At 64.4% G+C, this 20,289-nt stretch overlaps 1 protein-coding gene across 2 annotated transcripts in view; it reads left to right on the forward strand.

Annotated features, from left to right (window-relative positions):
* The window catches only part of GRK5 (G protein-coupled receptor kinase 5), a 184,476-nt gene that overhangs the window by 153,359 nt on the left and 10,828 nt on the right, over positions 1-20,289 (forward strand). Inside the window, exons 5-8 of one of the 2 annotated variants that reach the window (XM_036027379.1) lie at positions 12,176-12,276; positions 12,664-12,756; positions 16,907-16,970; positions 17,829-17,969. In XM_036027379.1, the coding sequence (XP_035883272.1) occupies positions 12,176-12,276; positions 12,664-12,756; positions 16,907-16,970; positions 17,829-17,969 (399 nt within the window). Of the gene's footprint in view, positions 1-12,175; positions 12,277-12,659; positions 12,757-16,906; positions 16,971-17,828; positions 17,970-20,289 lie in introns of those variants that run through there. The other variant, XM_028511862.2, reaches the window with a different exon arrangement.

Consider the following 20,289-nt stretch of genomic DNA (forward strand, 5'->3'; position numbering starts at 1 on the left):
CCACGTAATTGTCCTTCAAGGGAGATACTTTATCTTCTCCCCAACTTCTCCTGGAAAACCAGGTCCCTTTGCCCGGAGCCTGACGTCTTTCCAGCCCCCGATGACCCTGAGACCGACGTGCCAGCGGGGGCTCCTCGCTGTGGGCCGGAGCATGCCTGTCTGGGTCCCTTTTCCTTTCTCGCGACCTTCCAGGTCAGAAAACCGGGTGCTCCTTTGATGCCGGCCGAGCCAGCTCTGCTCTGACCCCTGTTCCCACGTGTGGATAGTGTTTCCTGCCCAGAGCTCCCCTCCCCACAGTGGCCGGAGACAGAGGCATCAGCGGCAGGCTTCCTGGGGACGCCCCCTCCCCCCAGGCTCTGCCCTGGGTGGGCAGCGGGGCTGGTCTCCATGGGGCCTGTGCTGGGCCCCCTCACTGTGGGGCCTGGCAGGCGGGCCTTGGGCGGAGAAATGACCACACGGGCGAGGGCAGTCGGTTGAATTCCCTGGATCTTGGGAGACTCCTGCCCCTCCTTCACCCCCAAGCCCTGTGGAATGAAATCCTCGCTGGAGAAACATCTTCCAAGGCCAAGCTACTTCCAACACGGTTTCAAGCGAAGCCGCTTTGGGAGCTGCGGAACGAGAGGGTGTCCTGGCGGGCAGGAAGGCAGCTCGCTGCGCCCTGCCTCTCACACCCAAGGAATGAATGAGGGGCACTCCCCACCTCGAGCACCCTGCACCCCAGCCCTTTGGATCTGAGCTGCACTCGAGAATGGCCTGCGTGGGGCTGCACCGACCCAGAGGAGAGCCCCCTTCAAGCCACTCGCTGGGGGAAACACCCACCTCTCTGGGCCCCCAGAGCAGCCCCGGCCTGTGTAAACAGTGCGCCATCCCCCCTCGCGCTCCGTGGGCCCGCGGGTCCTGGCCGGGATTACCGAACTGACGGAGCAGCCTGGCTAGCCCCCCGCCGCACCCCCAGGCACGCTTCGTTCTGCTGATTATCGCTTTTTGCTTTTGACGTCGAGAGTCAGGGTCTGGGTCAGGGCTGCCTGCGTGTTTTCCTTTCTTCCTCGTCCAAGTGGCCCGGCCCGCGGGGCCCCGCGCTAGGTTCTGCCAGTGTGTGTTTGAAAACATCCTCTCGCTCCCCGACCCCCAAAAACCCTCCGCCCTGCCTGCTGCGAAGCCACTTGAACAGCAGAGGAAATACGGGTCAAGACCCTCGAAGCCCCCAACTGCCTCTCCCCTTCTTGAAGGGTTTCGGTCATTCCTCCAGGGCTGTGTTCTCCACCCTGCTGACCCGGCGCCCGGACGCCTGCCACCCAGGGCGGCTGGTCAGCAGCGGCAGTGCAGGGGAGGGCTGGACCCCCCCCCCCCCCCGCTCAGGTCTGCTGGCCGCATGGCCCCCGACTCCGTGCCGTCTGCAAGCCCGAAGTGGCTCGGGGTCCTCAGAGCTGTCGTGAGTCCTGCCGCCTTGAATTTGCCCAGAGCAGTGTCTGCCCGCCACAGGCCTTCTCAGAGTCCAGTGTCCCAGTGTGCAAACGCCAAGGGCTCAGGGAAGAAAGGGCTTCCTCATTACCCGGCTGAATTCTCCGTGTCCAGTGTGGACAGCTCTCTGTGGTGTCCCTCCCGTGGGCCACCACACTCAGGCTCTGTCAGTCCCCGTCAGCCTTGAACTCCCGCCACTGGCCGAGTGAGTGGGTCCCTGAGGTCCCTGGGGTGGAGCTCATGACCTGGACATGGTGGAGGGACCTGTGTGGCTGGCGGACCGGATCAGCCCGGCCCCAGCTGGAGAAGCGGGGGGGGGCCCCTGGCCTCTGACTGACCACAGCAGAAGCGCCACCTGCAGCCCCGCGGACAGAAACAGGTGCCTCACACCGTCTTCCTGGCCCGGCAGAGCCGGCAGCTATCCCCAGGGTCACCCCCAAACGGGCGCATGGGATCGCCGCCTGAAGCGTTGGGGAGGTTGCCCGGCGGTGGCGTGTATCTACTTTGTAATGGGATTTCGGGGCTCACAGGGGCCCCGGGACCCCCCCAACACAGCATCGGGGTGTCGGCCTTCCTCACCTTCCCCTGCCCCCACGAGAAGCCCCAGGGAGCCCTGGAGCCCTCGGACCTGGTCTCTGGCTGTTCATTGCGGAAAGGTCAAGGTGCCAGTCAGGCCCCTGGAGATGTGATGGCCATTGGCCAGGAGGGAGACTCCCGGGCGTCCCTCTGGAGAGGGGCCCTTTTGAGACGGAGCGCTGGCGGAGGGGAGGGAGGATGCCGGTTTTGTGGGGCTGAGGCTCAGGCGACGTGGGGCGTGTCCTCTTTAAGGAGAACAGATCCTTAGGTACGCAGGCAGGCCGTGTTTCCCGAGAACGGGCAGAGAAACGCCAGCATTGACGGGAGCCTGGAGACCCGGGCCCCTTTCCTGGGAGGGCCCACTGCACCCGAAGTGCTTCCCGGCGACACGTGGCTTCTCCTCCCACTGAGAACTCTGGCGCCGCCGCTTCCAGGGCTGCAGGCCCAGGGCCCCGAAACACCTTAAGCCTCCTCTGCTTCGGGGTGTCGCTTCTGTCAGAGACTGTGCACCCCGGCAGGAAGCGAGGGGCAGCCCCTTCTCCTGGGACTTACAGGGGGCACTTGTCGTTTTTCCGCCTTCTACCCCATGGCCCTGTGGCCACCAGCTGCCGGTGCAGCCATGCGCCCCTGCCCGATAGGGCTGCGTCAGGCACGGTGCCGGCCGAGCAGTCTCCCTGCCAGGCTGACCGTGCAGACGCTGGGGAGGGTGCTTTGGCTGAGAGCTGCAGGAAACGGACATCAGGCCCCGAGTGGAGGGGACGGTGGCCCCCCGGCACGTCCCCTGTGAGCGTCTGGCTGAGCTGGCTGGTGTCTCCCCGGCGACCGGGAACACAAAACCCTGCCCTTGCCCTCTGGTCCTGTGCTGGTTCGGGCTCGAGTCTGCTGCCCGGCCGGGCCCAGACAGAGGAACTGGCCCAGACGGACGCGGCGCGGCAGCGGCTTTGCCACATGGCACTGAAGGTTTTGATTAGGAAGGTGGGAGACTGGAGCTTTTTCTTCCTGTCGGGCAGACCTCGAGTGAGGAAACGCCGTCTGTCCGTCTGTCCGGCCCAGACTGCCGCTCAGCAACCCTCCTTCGTCTCCAGGATACGATTGTGTGAGCAGGTCTCCTCTCCAGCCGGGATCCGGGGTGGAACGGCCCCGCCTCCCCTCCGCTGCGCCCAGTTGCGTCCCGGGAGCCGGGGGAGCCGGCTGAGTCAGATCACGGAACTCGGAACCAGCCAGCTGGAGGGTGGGGAGAGAAAATCGAGGCGAGGAGAAGCCCCTGGGGGCTTGGGCAGTGCTTGGAGGGTCCTCCCCGTCACCTGGCCCGACTCCTGACTTCACAGATGGCGAATTAGTCTGGCTCTCGGCGGCAAGTGGCAGACTTCACCCAGCCGCTCAGACGAGGAGGAATTTACGGGAAGGGTGGGGGGGTGTGATTCAGTGAAACTGTGGAAGGGGCTCGGCTGGATCTGGGGTGGAGGAGCCCCCAGGCATCAGGATGCTCCTCCCAAGGTCAACTCCAGGTTCTCCCTGTGTCCCCCCCGCCCCCGGCCACCCCCAAGTCCCCAGTGCACAGTTTCTGCCATAGACGGACACCCCAACCAGCTGTAACTAAGAAAATCCCTAAGAACTCTGACTGGCCTGGGAATCATGCAGGTGGGGGTAGACCAGATGGCCTTATGAAGGTGCTCCCGGTGGGCAGGCCTCCTGGCTCACTGCCTCCTTCTCTCTCTGTGAGCGTGCATGTGAGCACACCCTCATTCCATAAACATACTGAAGACCTACTACGTGCCAGGAACATCATCTGCTCATTGCAGCAGCGTGGAACGGTTACGGGGTTGGGAGCCAGGCCGGCCTGGGTTTGGATCTCAGGCCCACCGTGTCCTCCTCTGTCTGGGGGGCTGTGTGGGGAGCTCGAGCCGATGTCCAAGCCCTGTGCTGGGTTCTGATGAATCAGGAGCGAGCGGCACGCCCACCCTTCGGAGAGCCTGCCGAGGCTCAGCCTCTGAGTCTGTGACCCCGGGACAGGCCCCACCGTGTGGCGGCATTCTGGGGGGGATGGGGCAGCAGAAGCACAGAGCTGTGAGAAGGCGCATGTCAAGGGGCTGGCGACGGTCAGCACTCACAGCTGGATCCTGGAGCCTGGCTCCCACCCCCCCTCCCCACCACCCTCACCCGCGGCCAGCCCCTGGAGGCTCTGTGCTCAGAGCCTCCTGCCGCTGGCTGACGCGGGTCCCCTCAGGCAGGGTCAGTGGGTGGCGGGGGTGTGGTTGTGGGAGCGCCCCTCCCCCATCCCTGTCCTGGGAGGGAAATGGGGTGCCCCCCTGAGAAACTGCTGCCTCCATCCCGGTGTGAGCAGGACTGCAACCCCCTAGGCAGCCCCTGGTCTGGGAGGAAGGGGCAACCGTGGCGCCTCTTTCTCCCAGGGTGCGCCGCCTCTCCCTGCTCAGCTCTTCCTGAAAGCCCAGTCTGTCCACGCTGGGAAATTGCAAATAGCTTACGTGGGAATGTCAGCTGCCCACATACGAAAATACACACATCATTAAGGCCTAAGTGCTTGTGTCTGGAGATAGGGCGGACGGTCCCCTGGGCTGACCTTTTGTTCACTGGTGCAACCAGGGCTAATGAGCGCCGAGTCCTCGGTGGGGTGTTTCCATGTGTTGAAGCAAAGCATATGCTGGCCGTTGGCCTGAGCGTGCGTGTTTGGAGTGGGGGACGCTGGAACACACAGCAGCTGCCACAACAGGCAGCGTCCACCGAACCTCACTCTCCAGCCCCCGTGGGTCTCCGTGAAGGGCTCGCTCCCCATGGCCAGAGTCACATCCCCCCACAGTCTGAGAAGGACTGTGACCGTCTTGGAGGACATGATGGTGTCCAGGAATGAGGCTCTCTGACCAGGCTGCCTGGGACTGAGCCCGGCTTTCGCCCCCGTGCTAGCTGTGCGGCCTCGAGCAAGCTGCTTACCTTTTCCAAGCCCGTTTCTGCATCCGTGAAATGGGGGTACTAATAATAAGGCCGGCCCTGAGAGGATGAAAAAGCATGACCTTTGTCAGGCTCCGAGGGTTTGTTTGACACACAGTAGGTGCTCAGGAAGGGGCAGCGACCGTGACGAGGGCAGTCGTCCCGGTGGGGGAAGGCGGGAGGTCCTGTCTGCTCAGAGTCTCGTCTTGCAGTCTTGGATGAGGTTGTGTTGGACGTGGGTCCTGAGGCCTGGGTGGGACTGGGACCTGCCGCGACGGGGCAGGCAGGGCTCCTTCCAAGAGAACGAGCAACAGCCGGAGCTCGTCCAGGGGCAGCGAGTGTGCGGCGCGAGTGTCGGCGAGCGGAGGGCGGAGAGGGGCAGCAGCGGGGAAGGGAGCTAGGGCCAGGCCTTTGGCGGTGGAGACCAGCCGTGCTGCACGGTGCCGGACAGCTCCCTCCGGGGCCATCGTGTCAGCGCACGAGCAAAGGGTGTGGAGACCTGTGGGGCGGGCTGGCCAGTCCAGTGGGGGAGAACTCCTGAGACGGGGCAGCGAGGTGGGCATGGAGAGAAGGGGCTGGGGGGCCAGGACTGTTGTGTGCGTGTCCCCATCTGCGAAGAGGGGACAAGCTGGTCTGAGCAGGGCCAGCAAAGCCAGCTCTGTCCTCCCCCAGAGCTGGCTCAGGACCCTGGTTTAGAGCTCTTCCGGCTCAGAACCCCCGCCCGCTCTGAGGCCCTCCCTGAGGCCTGCCCTGCAGCCCCCGGGTGTTGGTCTGGATGGCTCCTCCGTGGGCCAGCCACGTGGCCATGGAGAGGTCCCTTCCCTCTGTGGCCTTTTCTGTCAGTTCCCCATCTGCACCACGAGTCCCCCCAGCCAGGCCCTGAGGGGTCTTCCCCGGAGCGCCCTCTGGGATCTCTACCTGCTGCTCCATTGTGGTCCTGAATCTCCGAACAAGCAGAGGCTGTGAGGGGGCACCCGGGCTGCTGGCTCCGGGAGGGCTGGCGGCTGCTGAGGAGTGGGGGGCGGGGGGTCCAGAAGAGCCCGTCGCACGTGCCTCCAGCCCTGGGCGCCTCCAAGGACGCAGCCACATGCGGTCCATCCCACTTCCGCCCTGACGTCTCAAAGCGAGGCTCCAAGGCCAGGAGCGGCTTGGGGACCCGGGTCCTCAGACCTGAGGTCTCTCACCGACGCAGGAAGTGACATGCCCTCCTCCTGCCAGTCATCAGGGTGCAGAGGGGACAGCAGCACCCAGGGAGAGGAGGCGCTGGCCAGGCCCTGGCCATGCCGCCCCCGGGGCTGATTCTCAGCACCCAGCGGGAACCAGCCTCACGAGAGGGATCAGCGCGTGGCAGCCGGTCCCACTTCGTTAGCTTTGCCTAGAGGGGTCCCCCCTGCTCTGAGCAGCCACCCTGCTGCTTGCTGCTCCAGCCAGCCTCCTGGCCAAGGCCCAGGCAGTCCCCTCCACCCGGGTGTGTCCAACCTGCCTCTCAGGGTCCAGCCTCCGTTTCCCCTGCCCAGGACTCCCTCCCAACGGATCTCTCATTTTCCCCCTCAGTTGTTATTGCAAAGGCTGCACTCTGCAGGTTTGAGATGAGTCACTGGGTCATGATTCCCCATGTGCACCTGGTCTTAGAGGCCTGGGGAGCTGGTCTACCTGCGGGTGTCTGTGCAGGAAGCACCGGAGCAAGGGGCTCAGCAGTGCCACCTTGTGGATTGACTGTCGTGCTGGCCACCCACTGGCGCAGGCAGAGCCCACCGAGGGTGGGTGTTGGAGCATCCGGGGAGGCAGAGCCTTGGGTGTGGTGGGTGATCGGCACATAATTCCTGGATTGAGTACTGAGTAAAGCACCCAGGGGTGACTTCATGCCCAGACTGGGCCCATACCTGCCCACCACCACCCCTCCCCTTCCAGCACGCTCAACACCTGAGATACCCCAGATTGCAGATTGTCCTTCTTCACGCTGAGCACAGAGAAGGCCCTTGAGAAGCTGCAGTTAGGACCCGGGAGGGGGGACGCCTTGAGCAGTTGCAGCGCCAAGGGGTGCCAGGGCCATGTTAGCCCTTAGTAGGTCATCTCTGTCGGCCCGCAAATCACCCCAGGCCACAGGCACGGGCTCACCCCTGACCCCTCACATGCAAACGCGGGACTAGTCCTCAGCTCTCCTGTCCAGCCTCTTTAGACCTCCCGAGGCCCTCGGGCATCGCGTCCTCACGGTCGTCGGATTGTGTCTGAATATCGTGGAGGTTTCCGTCTGGCGGAGCAGAGGATGAGGGGTCTGGCTGAGGCCACACGTCCCAGTGTAGGGTCACGGGCAGCGCCAGCAGTGTGAGGACCTGAGAACTTAGCAGGGGGGCGGGGACAAAAGGGAGGAGAGGGGCTTAGAGAGCAGTGAAGGTGGAGAGCCCACCGGGCCCCCTGCATCCACCTCGGGGGCTGCCTGACATACGTGTCCGGTGGCACGGTGGGGCCAGGAGAACACCCGTGCGGCCTCACCTCTGGCTGCCTGGGTGTGCAGAACCCACGGCGAACGTCTCAGGGAGAGCAGCGTGGGTCTGGGCCGTCGGGGGAGGGGGTAAGGAGGAGCCGGGGTTCCGAGGGGGTTGCAGCCTGACACGCGTGTGTCACTGTGTTGTGTCTGTCCCACCAGCGGGACCTGCTGGCGGCCTGGCTCCGCCCACATGTGCCCCTAGTTCCTCTGGTGCAGGAGGTGGGTTCAAGGTCGATTTCTCATTCTGGGGGTGGGGGGGCGGGGAGCAGGTTCCTCCCCCTCTGGGTGAAGGGGGCTTCTATTCAGAAGCGCAGACTCACAGCGTGGATAAAGCACCCCCAAGCTTTAATGCCATCCCTGTTCCACCGTGTGTCCCCCTCCCGCCCCCGTCTCCGGGGGAGGAAATGGGGAGGGAGGAGACTTAGCCAAAGAGCAGACGAGGTACAGATTCCCTTGTTCCAGCTGTGACTTCAGGGGCCGGACAGGTGTCCCTGCAGCTCCAGCTCCTCCAGGAGGACAAGCCCTTTCTTCCCGCAGGCGGGAGAAGCGGGTGTGCAGAGCCACGTCCCCAGGCACGGCTTGCTGTCTTTTTTTTTTTAAGATTTTATTTATTTATTTTTAGAGAGGGAAGGGAGGGAGGGAAAGAGAGAGAGAGAGAAACATCAATGTGCGGTTGCTGGGGGTCATGGCCTGCAACCCAGGCATGTACCCTGCCTGGGAATCGAACCTGCGACACTTTGGTTCCCAGCCCGCGCTCAATCCACTGAGCTACGCCAGCCTGGGCCATGGCTTGCTGTCTTAAACTGCCCCAGGAATGGACCGCAGAGCCCTCCTCGGGGCAGCTGGGGCTCCTCCTGACTGTCATCAGCGCGGACTCGTCGAGGTCGGCCAGCGGGTGAACCTGAGCTGCTCAAGACCATCGGGGGGCCAGGTGTTCGTTCGTGTGGGGCCTCCAGCAGCGGGACTCTGTCCCCGTCCCTCCTCCAGGCCAGAGGCCATGCCACCGGGACCCAGTTCCATGCACTTTGAGGGAGACGAGGTGCCTGAACTGACGCTGCCCTGTTCGGGCCCAGGCCCGCAGCCGGAGCTGCTTGAGAAGACCCTCTGCGGCCAGAGAAGTCAGTGTATCACTTCACAGCCCTGCCGGCCCGAGGGGTCCCAGGGCGCCAGACCTTCCGGCTGCTTTCTGCTCCGTGAACACCTAAGGGCCTGGGGCCCTTCCCGTGTGGTCAGAACTTAGGGGGCACCTTTGACACGGAGGAGGATGTCACCCATCCATCTGTCCTGCCCGCCCTGACCGTCAGCTTCACCCCGGAGGAACAGTTCCTGGTACAGAGAGCCCCAGGGCTGCCCGGCCGCCGCTCCCCTGCGCTCCCGAGCCCCCAGCGAGCTGAGCCAACGACGCTGCTCTCCGGAGCCCGCCCTTGCCCAGCCCACCTCACAGGCCCCGGGGCCCAGAAGGAACGGCGTGCTGGAAAGAGATCTGACACAGCGTGGAATCCTGGAATTCCGTCTCCAAGGCACCCCGTTGCGGGAAGGCCAGGGAGAGCCTGCCCGATCGCCTCCCTCTGAAATGCACTTCCTGGCCCGGAGGAGAAGGGCCGGGCACCCTCCGATTCCATTAGCCAGTGTCCCTGAAATGCCCCTGTGGGCGGCTGCCCCCCCAGCACCTCCCCCCCCCCCCCGCCGGGCAGGGTCCAGTCTCTGACATAAGCGGGCCACCAGCTTCTCCCTCCCTCCTTTCTGGCAAAGGTGCCCTCCCCTGGAGTCAGTTGAAAGGGGCTTTGGTTGGAATCCCTTAATCTCTTCATGTGGAGCCAAGGACTGAGCTTAAACCCCTGGTGGTTAAACCGAGCACATTATTACCTGCTCACTAACTCCGTGAGGGCTTTGGCTGGTGGGCAGCGGCCCCTGGGCCGTCCCGCCAGCCGGTGCCAGAGACTGGCCGTGGCGTGGCCTACAGGTGGGAGGGCCCTGACCCCATCCCCCTCGAAGCCTTTCCCAGATGACCCCAGCCCAGGAAGACCGCCCCCCTTATCTGAGCCCAGTGGCTGCTTACCCTGAGCTGGACCATCTCCCGCACAAGCCTACCTCCGCTGGAGGGTCTCCGGGTGTCCCTGTCAGCCCCAGGGTGCACGTCACGCCTCCTGGAAGGTGCAGGGTGGGGGAAGGGAGCATAGGTGGCCCGGGCAGCCCACCACCTCCAGCCAGACTCGTTCTCGACCCACCCGACGTCGGGCGACCTTTGGCAAATGATGTCAGCTTTCTGCACCTCGGTCCCCTCACCCGTGAGGGCGTTTCACACGGCGTCTGCCCAGGGTTGGCCTCCACAAAGGCAAACCATTGTTATCCGTCATATTATTGCTGTTGGCTTTCAGCGTTGGGGCTATAAATAAGTTTCATTCGGACAAGGAGAAGAGAGCCTTGCTGCTAAAAAAAAAAAAGGTGTGAGAAGCACTGAGTTCCAAGCAGCCCACTGCACACATGGCCAGGTGGAGCCGAGAAAGGGGAAAGGAGTGTCCTATGAGGGTCTCACCTGGTCTCGTGAGTGTCCTCCTGGAGAAAAAGTGCTTTGCTGTTGAGGACCGCACAGGGGTCACGTTTTAGCAGCCCTCGCCCACCTGGTTCCCCTCGCATGCGCCCAGCACCAGGCTGGGCCTCCTGCGGGTAGGGTGCGTCCTCCCTGGGTGACCTCCCATGACAAAGCAGCGCCCCGCCCCCACCCGTATCTCAGTTCAGTCTTTGCGGACACACCCCAGGCCCGTCGTTGTGTCCTCTCCCGCTGACACACACACACACACACACAGCAGCACCCGCTCTGGGCCAGCCGCCGCGCCCCGCACACCAGGGCGGCCGCAGCAGCCCAGCTCTCTTCCCGAAGCGAATGTGCCCACGGCCTCGGGGCTTGTTCTGATGTGCCGCTGCTCCCACGTTCCGGGGTTCCCGGTCCCCAACAGACTCTGCTGCCAGAACTCCCATCAAAGTTCCCCAAGTCTTAGAAGCGAAAACTAAAACAAGAAAAAAACCCAGCCATCCATCGCTGAGTCTTGAAGGACCTGCAGGGCCTCTCTGGGGCAGCTCCTTCCTGCTGCAGGGGAGGAGGTGAGGGCCCCAAACAGCCACGGGCAGGGGTCAGGGGTCAGGGGTCGGGCCGGAGCTCAGGGCTCCGGCCGCTCAGTCGAGCATCTTCTCTGCAGAAGGGGCAGTGGGAGCCCCAGAAGCCAGCAGTGTGCGCTGGCTACTCCTCTGTGGTCTCACTGCGCTGTCAGTGTGGGGACGGAGGGCCCCCAGATGGAGTGGACAGCGTGGGGAGGGAGCCACCCCCACCCAGGACCGGCGACGGCCGCCGTCTGGGAGACACTCCGGGATGTGTGATGTGACTGGTTCTGTGTGCACCGCGTGTGTATGTGGGTGGCACTTTCCATCACGCCGGCGACCCCACCCCGAGGCTTCCCCCGCCCAGGGGCTGGCAGGGCCCGGGGCAGGGCCTGGGAGGGGAGGGAACAAGGGGGAAGGCGGGCACTCGGAATGGCGGGCAATAGAAAACGAGCCCCTGGCTTCACTCACCAGGCTGCTCCGCCTCCACCCTCAGGGTCCGTGCCGCGCGGCCCCCCACGCCAGGCACCACCCAGTGGGCTTAGCAGAACGGTCAGCCCCACGGTCTCATGGCACTAGCTGGGAGGAGAAAGCAAGTCTTTCCGATTTCAGCATCTTCGGCAAAGATGCATCTAGGCCCCACCTCCCTGAGCCCACTCCTGGCAGCTTTCTCCATTATTCCGTAACTTATTAAAAACTCACCGCGGAGCCCGGCTGGTGGAGGGAGCCTGGCCGGGGGGTGGGGGTGGGGGGCGGGCTGCTGCTCCCGGGAGGACGGAGGAACTCGGACCCACCCTTCCAACTGGAAGTGTTCGGGCCAGGCAGCTTGACCGAGAGGGAGAACCAAATGAGCGCGATGACATTTACTGCACGCCTCCCACTGCGTGCCAGGATCTGGGCCAAAGGCTGGACCTAAAGCTGTCACCGATTCATTCTGGGAGAAGCTGTTGTTTCTGGTCACCTTCCTGATAACCGAGGCCGGACAGCCAAAATGGAGGTCCCCCAGCCGCCAGCAGCAGATGGGGGACTCGGACCCCGGGCCAGTGTCAAAGCCACACACCACGTGGCTGCCAAGCCGCCTCCCCTAGCTGCTGTGCCATCCCGTTCGCTTGCCCTACTACCCCTTCCAGACCCGTCTGTACATGACCTTGAGGCTGTGCAGGGGTTCGTCTCGACTCTGCCCTCTGAGGGGACAGCTCAGAGTGTCTGAGGGGCGTCAGCAAGCTCGGGGGGCTCGCTGGAGACCTGGGTGTCAGCACACAGCTCCTTCTGCCAGGAGCGCTCCCACAGCCTGTCCAGGTCCGGCCCAGGACACAGGCATCATCCTCCATGCTCTGCACACGACGGCAGTGATGCTCGGAGGAGCCGTGCGACCTCCGGGGGTCACACCACCTGAAAGGGGCGGAGCAGAAATCTGACCTGAAGTCTGGGCTCATTCGCCACCTTCCCGCCTCCCACCCCCTCCCCGCACCACCTGACACCGGGCAGGCGGCCCAGGGCCCGGCTCGAGCAGAGGGGAAGGCGCACCCACACCCAGCACCTGTGGGTGGCCCCGGACACCTGCTCCTCCCCCGCACCGACCACCTCCTCTCCTCTTGTTCCCTCCAGTCCCCAGTGTTCATCGCCCAAGTCGGCCGGGACCTGGTCTCCCAGACGGAGGAGAAGCTCCTTCAGAGGCCCAGCAAAGAGCTCTTCTCGGCCTGTGTGCAGTAAGTGCTTCGGCGGCCTGCCCAGCCCGGGCCCCTGCGGGCCGGCCTCCCTCTCTCCCTCCCGGGCCGGGGGTGTCGGGCCCCTAACAGAGAGGTGTCCCTGACCCCTGACCCCCGGGCCCTGGGTCATTTATTTAATGTCGGTTATTTACCGTTGTGAAGTCCCTGTCACGAGGCCACCCGCACGCTCACTGGTGCACCCCGGGCCTGGGGTGTGCCCAGGGCAGGAATGCCAGTGCCCGGCTCGGGGTCAGCCAGGCAACCTCGGACCACCGTCTGGAAGGCTGGGGCCCCCCGCTCCTGCGTGCGCGCCGCCGGGGGCGGTCTGCCCGTCGGCCTCGGGGCCAGGATGATGAAGTGTCCCTCTCTGCCTTCCCTCCGAGCCAGGTCCGTGCACGACTACCTGAGTGGGGGGCCCTTCCGCGAGTACCTGGACAGCATGTACTTCGACCGCTTCCTGCAGTGGAAGTGGCTGGAAAGGTGAGCGCCCCCGGCCCTCCCGCCCCCCAGTGTGTGCCCGGGTGCGTGTCGGGAGGGGGCCGGGTTTTCCCCTGCGAAGTCGCATAAAAACCAGCTACCTCCGTGGGCCCGTGGGCCAGATGAAAGGAACCGTCTCCTCCTGTGAAGTAAGTCCTGTTTCCTAGACGTGCTGTGTGCTCACGAAAGTGTGCTCACACTCACCCCTGCCCGCTCACACACGGGAACGCACAGCCGCTCCAGGCATCTTGTGCTGTTGGTTTGTGCTGGGGGCCCCTCCTCCGCCTGCACATGGCGGGGAGGGGGGGTGGACGGGGGGGGGCTGCTCTGTTCCCTGAAGGAGCGCTGTGTCCCTCTTTTAACCGACCCCCACCGGTGGGTCGGCTTAGCGTGCAGCCTTTCCGGAGGAGTGGAAAGCTTTGCACGTGTATCTTTATGTTTACAAGCACAACTGTAGGAAGTCCTAGCGGAGGAATTCCGGGGTCAAAAAGCCCCAGCTCTGAGCCGAGAGGGACGGCCAAGTTGCCCCCCCAAGCAGCGGCCCCCAGTCTCCAGCCCTGCCTGCGCCCGGGGCCTGCTCCCCCCCCCCCCCCCCCCCCGCACTGTTTAGCAGCACTGTTCTCGGTTTCCCGTCCGGCAGCGGGCTTTCGTCCTCTCATCGTTTCACCCCCATTAGCGGATGAGCCTGACTGCATTTGCTTGTTTGCTTTTCTGCCTTGTTCTTTGCAAAGGGCTCTCACACACACACACACACACACACACACACACGCCAGTGAGTGGGTGGGGCCGATGTGGCCAATGAGGAAGGAGAGACACAGCAGGGATGTGACTCGGCTGGCCTGGTCACCCAGCGGGCTGGGGGAGCACTGAGGGGCCCTGGCCCCACGCCCCTAGCTCTGGGCTCTGTTTACCACACAGCTCAGGGTGTGCAGGGTGGGGTGCCCATGCTGGGCAGAGCTGGGAGGCGCGGGTGGGAGCGTCCCCTTCCTCAGCCCGGAGTGCCCTGTGCCCCGAGCGAGGCCTGGTGCCCGTGAACCTCTGGGCACGCTGCGGTCCAAGAGCGAGGAGCCCGCCCGACCCTGCGTGTGCGCTCACCCCTGAGCCGGCCGAGCGCCCGGCCGGCCGGTGCTCAGGACACCACAGGACCCGGAGCCTCTGGAAGCTCCGTCCACGCCCTTCCCCGCCCACTTCGGGAAGCCCCGAGGGGGAGCCCCTGGCCCGCCAGCCACCGGATGATGGTTCTTCTCTCCGCCCCGCCCAGCGGGGGCGACAGAGAGCAGTGGGCGCCCTTCTCTGCTGGCCCCCGGCCCCCGGCCCCCGCACGGCACGGCTGCGGCAGGGCAGACCGAGGGGCGAAGGGCCGGGCCAGGCACCGGCCGGGGGCAGGGAGACCACAGCCTGGGCCTGAGTCCCGGCTCAGCCGCACCCCGAGGGGCCTCGGGAGGGGCTTCTCCCCTCCCCACACCACGGTCTCCTGCTCTGTCCGTGGGGTCGTGACGGTGCCGGCCTTGCCAGCCGGGCGTGAAGACGAGCTGAGGTCAGTGGCTCATGCCCAGGACAAGTCAGCCTTCTGGCCCCAGGAGGTGCACTGCTGAGCGAGGCTGTGGTCATCACCAGGACGGTCAGCATCCGCACGGCCGTCCTCCTCGTACACCTGGTGTTGGAAGGCGCCGCTGACCCCAGGGAGGGGAGGCTCGGTCCCGGTTCTGCTGACCGCAGGGCAGCGGTGGGATGTGTTCATCAAGCCCCACCCCCACCCTGGAGCCCTGGGCTGCGTAACACATGACCCCAATCTGCACCCACTTTGCCGGGTGCGGCAGTGTGGGGTCAGGACGCCGAATGTGGGCTCCGTCAAGGGCTGTCTGGGCTCCGATTCCAACCCCAGCACTGACCGGCCGTGACCTTGGGCGATTCGTTTTACTTCTCAAAGCCTAAGAGTTCCCACCTGCAGGAGGGAGACAACAGTCTCACCTTTCCAGGCTGGTGTAAGGACGACACGAACCTACATACAGGGCGCTGCGGGGAGTGGGAACTGTGGGAGCAGAGAGCCCCCAGAGGGGCCACATCCCCTTGTCCTAGAGTTCCAATGCTGACATCTGACGCACAGCAGCCTTCAGAAGCCCTGTGGATGCAAATGCCATTTCAATAGCTCCATGTTATTGGTGATGCCAGGCTCAGAGAGGTTGCTGGACGGGCCCTGGGTCACACAGCAAGAGCCTGGCAAGGCTGGAACCTGAACTCCAGGTCTCTCACTCAAGTGCTTCGCCCTTGGCCCACCCAGCACTCCGGCTCCAACACAGTCCTTTAGCCGCGGCCCCGACTGCCATATTTCTTGTCTGCACCAAGCACGTGAGATGGAGAAGTGGACTTTTTAAGTCTGAGAAGTGGAGCTCTTGTGCATCAAGTTGTGGAAGCCTGCAGGGCAGGACCCTGGCCTAGACATGTCCTGAAGGACGCCCTGCCCTCTCCCCCTCCTTTCCTTGTGTCCCCCCGCTACCAAGACCGTGGTCCCTGAGTGCTGTACTGCTGAAATGTTAAGGGGATTTTTTTCCTCCCAAGGTTAACCGAGAAATTCCTCAGAAGTTGTATTCCAACACTCATTTCCCCCGGCAGAGGGGTTCTGCGGTGATGCCGGCCGACTGTCTGTTCCCCACGCGCCGTAAACTGGTCCGCCCGGGCGCCTTCCTGTGGTGTCCAGGCAGCTGTAGGAACCGCTCCCGAGGCGCGTGGCGGGTGCGCAGTGGGTTTCTCCAGGGCCCTGGCGGCTCCTGTGCAGGGGAAAGACGCAGGGCGACGGAGAGTCCTGCCAAGGCCGCGTGCAGGCCGCGCCCCGGGGTTCAGGCCGTCCCGGGAGAGCAGCGGTGTGATTGCCGGCAAAGCGCCCACTTCCTCCAGCACCCAGCAGCCGGGAGAGTTTCCCTGGAAGGTTCATCCGGGAGCTGCTGGGCGGCCAGAGAGAGGCTCACCGTGTTTCCAGAGCTGACCCGGTTCTTCAGCCCCATTCAGTCTCACTCCAGCCTCCACCCACCCACTCAGGACTCTCGGGGTGGGGCGGGGAGATGCCCCGAGAGAGTTCGGGAGCCCCAGGAGCCAGTCTTCACGGGCAAAGCTGCTTGTCTACCGTTCACTCACCGGTCGGCGGATGCTCAGATTGTTCTGATACCTCGGCTCTCACAGACGACGCTGCAGCGAACCTGGGAGCAAAATGTGGTGCCCGTTTACGCGTGCACACAGCCTCTGGAATATTACTGAGCCGTTAAAAAGAAGGAAGCCCTGCCATACGTGACAGCGTGCGTAAACTCGGAGGGCACTTGCTACGTGAGATAAGCCAGACGCAGAAAGACGCACAGCATGTGACCTCGCTTGTACGTGGAATCTAAGGAAACTTGCGGAGGCAGCGAGGAGACACGGTGTCGGGGGTGGGGGTGCTGGTCGGGGTGCACAGTGTCCGTTACACAGACAAGTGAGCCCGGGGGGCTGACCTGCAGCGTGGTGGCGATAGGCCAGTTCTGTGTTATGTGTTCGACATGTGTGGAGAGGTAACTCTCCAGTGTTCTCACCAGAAGCAGGGACAGAGAGAGAGAGTGCGCACAAGCGATTACGACTTCTTAAATTCCACTCCCGGCAGAGGGTTCTCCTCGTGCTGGAGCTCTGGGGAGACGCAATGAAGGGGCCTGCGGGTGGAGAGGCTGGGGTGTGGCCATCCTGCCGGGCATGGGGCAGGCTGAGATGGCAGGTGTGGGGAGGGCCCTGCCCTGTCTCTGGTCTCAGGCGTGTCCTCCCTGGGACTCTGAACCTCGGTGGCTCCCGGCCCCTCCCCTCTCCCTGCTCAGGGGTCGCAGCTTCCTGCTGAGTTTGGCGCCCTGATTTGCATATGGGGGAGCACGGGGCACCAGAGGGGAAGTCCCCTGAAGCTGCTGCAGCTCACTCTTTTCAAGCCTTCTGCTTCCCTCCCAGGCTGCAGGGTGCCGAGGGCGGGTGGCCTGGGACTGGAGCACCCAGCCCCAGCGTAAGCCCTTGAGGGTCCCCTCCGCAGCGACGATTCCTGGGGGTCCCCGGGGCATGGAGTTGCACCTTGCACTGGACACTTCAAAGCTGCCTTTGTTGCATGTGGGTCACCCATCTTAACCCCGGGATTCTTGCTTTTTTCCAGGCAACCGGTCACCAAAAACACGTTCAGGCAGTACCGCGTCCTGGGGAAAGGGGGCTTCGGGGAGGTGAGTGAGTGGCCACGTCTTCAGCTGAGAGTTCCTGTACTCTGGTCCCCTTTCCTGTCCCCTGTGGACCTGCGAAAGGTGCTCCTGGTGTTCACTGGTCGTGGGCCCCTGGTGCAGAGCAGGAGCAGGGGTGTCTGAAGGAGAAGGAGGGCGTGGACCGGCCTCGGGTGGGGTTCAAGTCCGAAGAGGAGAAGCAGCGGTCCTGGCTGTGTTTGGAGGGAGAAGTGAGGGCGTCGGGGGCCTGGCGGCGCTGCTAGCGTGCGCGGCTGCGCTCCGTCCGACCCTCCCGCTGGGGAGGCCGGCCTGGTGGTTCTCCCGTAGAGAAGAGGAAAGCTGGCCTCCGGAGCCCTTAGGTGGCCCAGCCCAGGGCCCACAGGCGGTGAGGGGCACAGCTGAGACTGGCTCCCGAATGCCCCTTTCCATTCCTCTGCATGACAAACTCGGGGTTCCCGGGGATCTCCCGCCACTGACCCCCCAACTAGCATCTTCTGGCTTCAGCTAGTACCTGAAAATGCCCAGTTGGCACCGGTTGCACCTGGTTGGGAGCTGAGGGCAGAACATTGAGTCGTCTCTGAGAGCGGGACAGGGCTTTGGGCTCCAGCCGGTCACCCAGACGGTGCTGTGGATGGCTCGCACTGCGCCCTCCAGGGCTGGGACCCGCCTCCAGGGAAGAGGGGAGAGGGCGCTGAAGCCGCATCTGGAGGGGAGGGCCCGGGGCAGCCGCGGCTCCCAGGCCAGGCACAGCCTGCTCCGGCCCCATCAGTTCCCAAGCCCGAGCGCAGCCCAGCGTCCAGGCCAGGGCGGAGCTCCGGGCAGGCTTCCCACGCCCCACACACTTGGCTTCCCCTTGCTCCGCAGGTCTGTGCCTGCCAGGTTCGGGCCACGGGTAAGATGTACGCCTGCAAGCGCCTGGAGAAGAAGAGGATCAAAAAGAGGAAAGGGGAGTCCATGGCCCTCAACGAGAAGCAGATCCTGGAGAAGGTCAACAGCCGCTTCGTGGTGAGTGTTTGGGGCTGAGTGACAGGCCTCCCCTGGCGGCCGGGGCTTCTGTCCCGCCAGGAAGTGGGCCGTGCCCCAGTGCGGCAGCTCCCCCCACCCCGCCCCCCGCCCTCCCCCCTAGGAAAGTGGACTGCAGAGAGAGGAGCTCCTGCAGAAAGGCAGCGAGACCCCAAGTCACCTCCATCCCAAGGCCCCTCGGGCTCACGGTGGCTGACTCCGTCCTGCCCTAGGTTAGCCAGGCACCCCTCTGTGTGCAGGACAAAGACCTCTGTCCTGCAGGACCACCCTGTAAACTCCTTGGTGGACAAAGAAGCCCCCCACCCTGAGGTCCGCCGAGCCTGGAGCTCTGTTCCCACAGCCCCCCACAGGCGGGCTTCCTCGGGGCGGGCACCCCGGTGCCGGCACCCTGACCCCGCAGGCATCGCTGCGTCTCTCCATCCCTGCCACGCTCTGCGCAGCGACAGGGTCACCCCGACTCGCCGTAGCCGCCAACGACCAGGACCGATCTGTCACTCACACAGTCCAGTCGGACCGGGCCGCCCCCCTCCACCTCACAGCTACCCCGTCTGCAGTCCTGGGGGCGTATGCCCAGGGGCGCACCCCTCACCGCCGCCCCCAGCCCGTTGGCCAGACTGGTCCCTGCGAGGGACAAGCCAGCTGTGGGAAACGTGGAGGAGGACGTGGCTGCTGGGGCAGCGCTCGGTGCCTCTGCCGCGGGTCCCTGTGGAAACGGTGTGTGTGTGAGGTGGAGGTTCCCGCCGCAGAGGGACAAGGGACAAGGAAGGGACTCGGAAGGTCCTTCTCTGAGCAACCTCTCCACCGCGTTCGACTCACAGTGTTTAGCCAACAGCGTCTTACCAGCCTCTTATGCTGCAGCACTTCTCCCCTTAAAAGATAGATTTTTAAGAAACACCCAGACCTATAGCTGCGCCCTTCCCTTGATGCGCAAGGAAGAGAGAAGCCCTCCCCCGTGCAGCAGCAGCCCCCACAGATAGAGGGCGCCCCTGGCTGGGAGCCACCGCGCTGGGGCTGCGGCCGTCCTGGCTCACGGTTGGCAGGTTTCTGGGGCTGTGTCTTTGGGCCGGACGCCTTGGTGGAGGGACTGCTGTGGCAGAGGCTGTGTGCACCTCCCGGTCGGTGGCTGTCCCCAAACGGCTCTCCAGGAAGGCGGCCCCGATTAAACTCCCACCAGCTGTGTGTGTGAGAACCAGACGCGCCATCGGCCTGGTGCTTCTGGCATGCCCCAGAGAGGGGGTGGCTCTCCAAGGGGACACTCCGAGGGAACACAAGTGTGCCTCGCTGGGTCCCATCCCAGGCTGTCCCCACTGCCAGCCCCACCCAGGGTGACGGTGACACATGGGAGGCGGTGGTCTAGGCCAACACCAGCCCTCATTTTGGCCTCAGTTCTTTTTGAGTCCAGAACCTTCCTCTGTGCTGTTGGGCCCCTTCAATAGGGACCACTGGGCACCGCCTCCAGGCCGGCCGTGGAGCCCTCAGGGGCCATGCTGGCTCTTTTGGGGGCTAGTGATGGTGGGTCCTTCTCGGGGAAAGGGTTGGAATGCCACATCTTCGAGGCCTGGGCCTTCCTCCACTGAGCCCTGTCCTCTGCCCCAGTGGGGCGTTCCACAGTGTTCCCCTTGGGGTCCTTCCCTGTGGCCACCTGGCCAGGTGTGGGGCTGGGGGCAGCGGCGGCTGGTGCCAGAGCACAGTTCCCAGAGCTCTGTCACCTCCGGCACCATTCTGTCTCCTTCCCTCAGACAGAACCCTTTGTTCCTGGGGTTTGCCCCCCAAGTTTTATGGCGCAGCCCGGCCCCAGCCTGGTCCATGCGGCCAGATTTCATTTGTACCAACCCGCTGAGTGGAGACCCAGCCCCTCCCCCTGCCGCTGCCCCGTGGCCCCAGCCACAGAGCCTGGGGTGGCTGGGCTCCAGCAGCGAGGGACTGGGTCCTCTCTGTTGAGGGTCCCTCTGCCCAGGCGTGTCCCCTGTGCGAGGGTCTTGGCCAATTGTGTTCCGCTTGGCGAAGCCCCTCTGGTCTCCTGCACTAACAATGCCCGAAAACACGTGGCCCTGCCGTGCTCGACCCGCCAACACAGCGACTCGATTTCGACCAGCTGGCGCACACACGTGCTTTTGTGGTGTGAACGCAGGGGCGCCTTCCGGGCAGCATCCCTGAAGCGGCAGGCGGCAGCCTGCCCCTCCCCCTTCGCCTCCCCCGCTGAAACCACCTGAGTGGAAGGTGTGAGCCCTTCCCCAGCTGCGAGGGGCAGCGGGTGGGGTGCTCTGAGGCTGTCCGGATTGGAGGCCAGCGGGCCTGAAGC

The sequence above is a fragment of the Phyllostomus discolor genome, chromosome 5 (genome assembly GCF_004126475.2).
Source record: "Phyllostomus discolor isolate MPI-MPIP mPhyDis1 chromosome 5, mPhyDis1.pri.v3, whole genome shotgun sequence".
In the NCBI taxonomy this organism is placed as follows: Eukaryota; Metazoa; Chordata; class Mammalia; order Chiroptera; family Phyllostomidae; genus Phyllostomus; species Phyllostomus discolor.